General features: G+C 39.1%; 1 protein-coding gene across 1 annotated transcript; it reads left to right on the top strand.

Annotated features, from left to right (window-relative positions):
* Window positions 1-270: 270 nt before the first annotated feature.
* Window positions 271-6368, top strand: LOC149847249 (small ribosomal subunit protein eS25w). Its single transcript, XM_089998354.1, has 4 exons — window positions 271-337; window positions 499-576; window positions 702-836; window positions 6075-6368. The coding sequence occupies exons 1-4, from the start codon at window positions 335-337 to the stop codon at window positions 6186-6188; spliced, it is 330 nt and encodes a 109-aa protein (XP_089854480.1). The 5' UTR covers window positions 271-334; the 3' UTR covers window positions 6189-6368.
* Window positions 6369-8968: the final 2600 nt, after the last annotated feature.

Raw genomic sequence — 8968 nt, 5'->3', positions numbered from 1 at the left:
TATTCTAATGTAATAAAATCTAGATATTGGGTCTAATACATAAATTCAATATCAATTACAAATGCCCAAATACTAAAATAATCTAAATATAAAAGATCCACTCCTGCATCACATCCGAACCGTTCAAAATCCATTCCTCGTGTCGTGGTCCAGTTGGGTGTTTTTTGCGAAATCTTAATTTCTTTGGCAGCATTATTAAAACATATATTATAATAAGGATCTTTTAGAAAAATCTCCTTGATAAGAAACTACGGCAAAACCCTCGTTCTCCAAACCCTAGCCGGAGCGCCGGAGCTCTATCGAGAGAGCTCAGTCAGATACTCACAAGGGAGCGATGGTGAGCAAAATCTCTTCTCCGATTCAGTTTGGGTTTCTTTTGTTCTCGATGATCTCATCCACGATAAATCGCGAAAGTTTTCGGCAAATTTTCTTTGTTTTTTTGGCAGTCGCAATCTCTCAATCGATTCGCTTTCGTTTTCTCTTTGTTTTTTTTTTCAGGCGCCAAAGAAGGATAAGGCGGCTCCCCCGGCGGCTTCGAAGCCCGCCAAGTCCAGTGGCGGGAAGCAAAAGAAGAAGGTGATTTGGTTTCCTCTTTTCACGCTTTTGGGGGACTCTCTGTCTCCCAACTTTTCTTCTTTTTCATCTTCTGTTGTTTATGGGGTTCCGAGTGGTGAGGTTTCGGTGCGTCGTGTTTATTGCAGAAATGGAGCAAGGGAAAGCAGAAGGAGAAGGTGAACAACATGGTGCTATTCGATCAGGCGAGCTTCGATAAGCTTCTTACAGAGGTCCCCAAGTACAAGCTCATCACGCCGTCGATCTTGTCCGACAGATTGAGGGTATATGATTTCTTTAGTCTCTTATTCCTCTTCTTCGCTGTTCTATCTATGCTTGTGTTGGGCTTTTGGATGAATATTTTGTAGTTATGGCTTATGGGCAAGAAAAGAAATAATATATCCTTTTTCCTGTTTTTGTGTGTGGAGGCGGTAGGACTCTACGTTTGACAATATTGAGCCTGTATCTGTTGTTATATTTATACGGCCACATCCATCTTCGATCTTTAGATGCGGGAAAGATCATGACATATATTTTTTTTTGGTTTTGATTTTGATTCTAGTTTTGTATATGGGTGTGCTCCTTTTATTTGATTTTCTTTGTCTTTTCCTTTTTGGTTTTCTATTAATAAATTGGCCTTTTGATAATTTGTGGAAGATGTAGTCTTCAATGTCCTTTATGCAAAATTTCTTGAAATCACGTTTTTTGCTATTTAGAGATGATGGGTGCCTTCTTTTACAATTGGTTGATCTTGGTCGTGACTTGTGTTAGTGTTTTTTTACTGTTTCACTAGAAGATATTTTGATCACTCTCCCATTCGTCTTTCTCTTTTTCACGAGATTTGAGTCTGCATTAGATGTGAATTATTTTGATATGTTGTTATCTGGGTCTAAGTTGAAAGTTCTTCTTAACCAACCCGTTTGCTGTTGGAGGTTGTGTAGAATTTGTGATTTTATCCCCTTTGTTCAACGGTATGTAGTCAAAAGCGCTAGGTGGTGCCTAGTCGGTGGACCCCTAAAAAGCTTAGTTGGAGACTAGGCAGGCAGATTAGTCGGTACCTTAATTAAAAAATAAAAAATATAAAAAATATGCAAATGAATTGCTAAAATTATTAACAAACATGTGTGCAACATAAAATGAATCAACAATAAGCAATAGACCAAAAAAACATGTCAAACATTACAAAACCTGCCCAAATATTAAAAACAATTGTATAAGCAAAACAAACAACTATCAACAAATGCCAAATAATTTAAAAATAATCTAAATTCTTAAAATGAAGTGCTAAAATTAACTGCAAACATGTATCCAACATAAAATTAATCAACAACAAATGCACAAAGCATAAGATATTGCTATCGTCAAGCATAGTAAACATGTTATATTACAAAACCTGCCCAAATATTATTAAGACTAACAGCAAAGATGTATCCAACATAAAATTAATCAACAAATGCACAAAGTACAAAATACCACTATCATGAAGCATAGCTACATAGTACATAAACAAAGACACATAACAATTCAATGTCACATCTACATAAACAAACACACATAACAAATTAATTAAGAAAAGCAAAAAATGCACATAACAAGTTGCAGGGTACCTATTTTCCCACCTAGGCAAGGACCGACTATGCGCACCTAGGCGGGAAAATTGGTACCTCTGAAGGGGGAAAACTAGGAATCCGGCAGATTCCTAGTTTTCCCTTTGACTAGGCGCCTTTGACTACATAGGTTCAATGCAGAATCCAGGGAAGAGTTTTTCAGACTAGGTTACTACAAATTAAATATCTATTCACCTGCCCGTTTAATTCTTATGCTGAAATTTTGACAAGCCAGTATAATAAGTTAATAACCTTTCGTGGTTTCCTCATTGAACAAGTATGATAAATCCCTACTTTATATGTGGTTTAAGATCTAGTTTGAAGAATATCATGGGAAGGTTGTTGTTAATCTCCCTCTTCCATTTTTCTTGTGCATCTGTTTGTGCTTGCATACTTTCTTTTGTTTCCTTCTTTCCTCTTCATAAATGAGGCTTTGTTTATGGATACAGATTGCTTTTGAGTGCGAAGCTAAATGGGTGTGTCCGGGTGAGTCTAGGTGAATTTTGTCTTTGGATCTAAGCAGGACCGAAGTGCATCAGTGAGTGGTGATGGATTAGGCACACAAATCAAATCAGATGGCACTTTTTTTGCATATAGTTTTAGTTCTACTGCATGCATTTGGATTTGGTTACATGATGGACCTATTTGAGTTAGATGGGTCTGCTTTGGTTCAGGTTGACCTGCTTCGACCCTGTTAGGTCCTTATCTGGTTTATAACCACATTGGTTTCATCAAGGTTTGGCTTATGTGGCTTTTTTCAGATCATTAGACTTGATTTGTTAGATTTCGTTGAGCCATATGGTTGGATCTGGTAGACAGTGGGTCGGGCCGGCCTGACCTGATTAGCTACCCATTAGGGCCTGACAGGATTAATAAGAATTATGGGCCGCTGGAGCCCACCCCTATAGTTACCGGATCTGGCTAGGCTGAACATTTTTTCGGGCCTGGACATGAAGACCTTGCCCTTTTGGCACTGACAATGTTTAATTGGGTCAGGTTGGGGCGAGCTGACTCAGATCCCAAAAAAGGACCTGTGTCTTTTAGCCTACAAATGAAGAGGGTGCGTTCTTTTTATATCCTCCACATAGGGGCACACTTCTCTCCACTGATTGTTATGGGACTAAATTGTTGCCTTTTTTTGACGTAAGAGTGGAGAAATATTAATAGTAAGGCATTTACTTGTAGAAGAAAGAGAACATTAAATGCTGTGCTGGCATGAGAGAGAGAGAGAGAGAGAGAGAGAGAGAGAGAGAGAGAGAGAGAGAGAGAGAGAGAGAGAGAGAGAGAGAGAGAGAGAATTATCATCCATATACCATGCATGATGCATAGGAACGTTAAATGCTGTGGGAAGTGGGATGAATAGACCCATATTGAAGAATGAAATTAAGGACCCTCATTGTGTTATAAAAGGAAGAACCCTTCACTCTCTTAATCAAATGGGTTGAGGTTTGACATGTCTATATTGGACCCAAGATCCAAAACTAATATATATATATATATATATATATATATATATATATATATATTACATAAAGTCGGGTACAAGAGCTTGACTCAGGCTGGGACTCGTGCCCAAGCTCGACCCGATAAGATATTTGTTCGAGCTTTGCCCGACTTTTATCAGTGGGGGTTCTAAATGTGAGGCCCAAGCCTGACTTGAACCGGGTGGGTACCCGACAGCCTGCAGGCTACCCTGCCCGGTGTCCACCCCTAGTTGGATCTGAGCAGGTTGGATGTGATCCTGAAATTCATGGGCAACTGTGTCATTTCCAATTGCTTTGTCTGTTTGTAAGGCTTAGGTGGTCCCCCCTTGTTCGCTTTCTGATTCAATTTGGGCCAATATGGGACTAATGCGTCTTGCTTCCCTCCACTTAAACTTTTTGCTTGATCCTTTTCCTTAAATTCTTTTTTCCCTTTTTCCTTTCCTTCATCTTTTCCTTCTCCTTGTTTTTGTTTTGGTGGATATTGGATTTCCTTAAGTCTCTTGTTCCTGGTATTGTCTTTTTAAAGTGCAGGGAAAACTGATGTGTTTCTGTGAGAGTGGTTTACATTTGGAATCTCCTGCCTACGCACACCCTTGCTGACTGAATGGGAGTGAAATTGAAATGTTGATGTTCATATGTGAATTTTTCCATTCTCATGATTGCTTGTTGCATTGAAAGCATGGAAGTAAATGAAGAGATTAATTTAATTGAAGCAATTTTGAGAGCTATAGAAGTAAATGTAATGATGATGAAATAAGAAAATGTGATTTTATGAAGGTAGAAAAGTGGGTGAGATATCATGTATAACAGATAAAAATGTACAGGTTTACAAAGTTGTTGGATCATGAGAATTGACTTTTAGTCTTCTCAATTTCTTTGTATGGTTGTGCATTAAAAAAATTTACATGGAGTAAGATAGCATCATGGAATACAATGAGGAAAAAACAGAGAAATCTACATTGTTGATGTGCATATCAGACCTTTTGAAAATGATTACAGTGTAAAATTGTACTTGGCAATTATGTCAGGAGCAAGAGAAAGGTGCAACTGAAAGCTATGTATGGGCAAGGCAAAGGATCAAGTACTAGGAATTAGGACTTACCTTCTTGGCTCTTTTTTAATACATTAGATGATGGCAATTTCTCTTTTGTCAGCTCAGAACACAATGCGCAAAGGCAAATTCTAGGGATTGGAATATATACTCTTCCAGCCTCAGGGAGTGTAAGTATTTAGATTTCACACTTGCTAATCTTTTGCCAAACTTGAAGGCAAGCACGCATGCCTAATGAAATGACACACAGTTTGACCTCTATCTAATCTCTACTAACCAACATTGTTGTTAATGGGTGAAAAAAATAGCAGTGGAAATTTAAACCTTCTGATTGGTTTCACACACAATTTATGGTTATATCATGGAGCTCATGTATTTGTGGAGATTTCTGTGGAGTGTAGGCTATTCACAATGTCCACTTGGGCTATCTTCATCGAGTTTGAATCTGCTTTCATGTTTTTAGGATTTGGTTGTTGACCACCAACCCAGAATCTTTCATTAAGGGCATGTTTGCCAGCCCCTGTGATTGTAAATCACAATCACCATACTTTCTCAACGGTAGTAGAACATGAAAAAGTAAAAGTTGTGATTGTGATTGCCAGCTGTAATTGTTTTTTGCCTTTTTTTGCTTTGAATCTTAAGTGACAGGCTAATTGTTTCTCAAGTTGCTGGTGGAAACTCTATTTTGTATCATTAGCTTTGATGAGATTTGGAATAAAACAAGCTATCTTGGTTTTTGAATAATCTTATATTATGATTCCTGCAACAGAACTTGTAGGATTGTGGGAGGCATTTTATTTTGCTTCATATTTCTTTGGTTGCGGCCAATTACAGCAACAAATGGTTTCCATCCTATCAAACTTTGTTGAATACAACTTAATCTCTGTGTTGGATTGATGAACTTACCTAACTACAATTGTTTCCTGGTACATAGTGATTCGACTTTGAAAGTGCCTTTTTGGTAATTTGGTCACTTCTAAAAATTTTCCTTGAGAGTTGGGACATTATAACTGAATATCAAAGATGTGTACCTCGGTTCTGTAAGTAGGCCAAGGAATGAGGCAGCTAATGACTGGTAAATCATTGCCATGTGTCTTCCATTGTAATTCTGCTGGACTAGTTTCTTAAACTTTTAAGAAAGCAGGATGAGATAGCCGGATGGTTAGGTTGCACTATCATAACCAAGGGATCTTGGGTGCAATTCGAATCCAACAGGTGTTATCCCTCTGTTTGCCTATAAAAAAGAATATTTAATGAAGTTATTTTTTTCCTGAATATTAAAGCTATCCCCTTCTTTGATCAAGTACGAAATAATTGTTCTGTTTTGTTGTTCAACTACCTAATTTGGTTCTGTTCATTTTGTTTGTTTTCATTTTACAGATTAATGGATCTCTTGCTCGGAGGGCAATCAAAGATTTAATGTCTCGGGGCTCTATCAGGATGATATCTGCTCACTCCAGCCAGCAGATTTACACGCGAGCAACCAATACCTAGAATTGGATCTTTTGATAGCCATGTCTCCCACATGGACTCTAGGATGGCTTCTCGTATTTTTTAGAATTTTGTTTTTTTCTTCATTCAAGTTTTAGAGACTAGCCATATTCTTTTTGTTAGTGCAGAACAGAGAATTGTTCGTTTGTAGACATCTAACTTGGGAAAACCTTTTTGTGCTTTTATGGTTTTGGCTCTTTCTTCTTCCTCGTAAAACTAGGGCTAGACACTGGTCAGGGTAGCCCTCGGGTGCCCGTCCCGAATTGGGTCTGGCGGGCCTCATTTTGAGGATCAACCCGGATGATGTTGGGCTGAGCCTGACCCGACATGACATCAGGTCGGGCTCGGGCATAGGACCTTGCCCCACTCGGGCCTTTATTATGGGTACACAAAAAAATGTATCTTTTACATTAATAGACATTAATATACCCAAGTCGGGCTTGTATTTTACAAATCAGGATCATATTGGGTCAAGTCCCAGCCTGAACTCAAACCCCAACCCGACATGGGGGAGAAGTATCTTTTTTTATAAGCAAATGCATGCAGATGCACCTTGTTTTTCTTCCCTTTTCGATGTGGGAATTTTCACCCATAAGGTTTTTTACTTTTGAATGCAGTAGTGCATAATGAAAAATGCAAGTAATAAATGCAATTTCTATTTACTTGCATAATGTGAAATGTAAGTAAGTTGGAGGACCTTCTAAAAACTATAAAATAAGGATCTTCACTACCCATGAAAGTTTGATCTAATCCAACCCAAACATATATGTATTCCGCAGGTTTCAGGTTCACTCCTGATATTCACCGCGAAAAATCTAGGCAGCTCTTGGTGGCCCTGATTTGTTTTGGGATTGTCGGGCCTTAACGGCCCTTGGATTGGCTTAACACTTGAAAAGCTTGAAGCTAGCCTGGTGCAAGTGTTAAACATTGATTGGATGTTGCAATTTTCAGCATTCTCATCTCGTAGCTAAATCTTCTTGGTCATTGAGATAATTCAAGTGGGTGGGATAGACCTGATCCATTTGAGCATAGTAGGTTTCAGGCTTGACCTGGTGGAACTTAGCTGGTCATTGTGGGTTCAGGTCCATTTTTTGATTGCCTGGTTTGATCATGTTGAACCACACATAAGCGCACATAAACACACACAGGGATGGCAGTGGACCGGGGCGGGGCACAAGGTCCACCCCCGCCCCATCTCAAAATTCTCTCCTTCATCCCCGCCTTCATTCCCCACACGGGCTTTGACTTTAACCTCCATCCCCGTTTCATGTCCTCAATCCCTGGTCCAAACGGGATGAGGTGGGGGTGGGGTCTCATTTTTCCTCGGTCCATTGCCATCCCTAAAAGAGAGGGAGGTTTACGGGGACATAGCGGGTCAGGGTGGGGGAAAGCGTAAGTCCATCTTCACCTTCATTCCGGCACGGGTTTTGATTTTAACCTACATCCACACCTCCATCCCCATTTCATGTCCTCCATCCACGGTCCAAATGGGGTGAGGTGGGGCAGGGCCGTCCCCCGTGCATCCACTGCCATCCCTATACACATAGAGGTGGGCAATAGGCTGATCCTAGCCCGGCTTGGGCCTATAAATTAGGCCCAAGCTCGGTCTGAATCGGGCGTTTGGCCCAGCCTGGCCTGCAGTAGGCCGACACGGTCTGAGCCACGGGACAGCCTGCTCTGGCATCCGAGGGCTACCCAGCCTGATACCGACACAGTTTTTTGTGTGTCTGTTTCAGCCCTAACTTCAATATATATAGAAGAAAGAAGTGCCATCAAGGTTTTTTTGGTTAGAATCTATAAGCATATACATATGCAAATGATAAATTTAATCAAGAGTGCATCTCCTTTTTTCACTATAACAGGAAATATGATTACCGGAGTATGAACTGAGATTTTTATGTTTTTTTTTTTAACTTAAATCTCATCATACATACAGATGCAATCTACATGCATGGAGGCCAGCTCTCGGATTAGCCAATTACGACATATAAGCAGGATCGTTTTAAGGTTTGAAAATTGACAACTTAGAATTCTCGTAAATATTTGAGCATCCAAGGATCATATTTTTATCGAAAATACGATCGAACAGTCAATCTCTAGTAAACGGACTGTGCTGAACGCACATGTAGTATCGGATTCACCAAAAAAAGAGTCAAAAATACATAGTTCACACTCCGGTAAACATATTTCCTGTAAATATATTATAGCGACTTGGCTGTAATCGTGTGTTATTTGTAATATCCACCAACTCCAAAACAAGCACACATTATTACTTGATTAGGTGAAAATTATGACCATAAGAATTTTGAAAGATTATTCATTAAATAAAAGAACTGTTTTTTTTTTTTAACTGTTTGGAGGTGGGCCATACAGTAGGGCGTCATTCTCTTCGGAGCCCCACTGTATGAATTGAGATTTCCTTCGTTAAATTTAAAAAAAGACTATTTTTTACATGTTAAAAATTTACATTTGAGTGATTGATATATTTCATGTTTATATACTAGACTTTATTTGATTCAGCTATATATATATATTTTTGATGACGAAGTTTCCTGCCGAAGGCGATAATCTCCGGGTGGGGTCACGGACACCCAAGCCCTTATGGAGCCCACCAGTGAAAGGCACCTGCACACCAGGTTGATTGAACTATAAAACTTAACATTATTGGTATTAGGCGAGATTTTGGGTTTTGATCTATAATTTAGAGGCACCACATTGATTTATAAAAGATTTCATATTCTATCCTTTAAATGGAACACACAACTTTTATAATAACTTTTTAT

Source organism: Nuphar pumila, chromosome 2 (assembly GCF_984573655.1).
Source record: "Nuphar pumila chromosome 2, dmNupPumi1.hap1.1, whole genome shotgun sequence".
Taxonomy (NCBI): domain Eukaryota; kingdom Viridiplantae; phylum Streptophyta; class Magnoliopsida; order Nymphaeales; family Nymphaeaceae; genus Nuphar; species Nuphar pumila.
The sequence above is the reverse complement of the archived record's forward strand: the minus strand, read 5'-3'. Positions and strand labels throughout refer to the sequence as shown.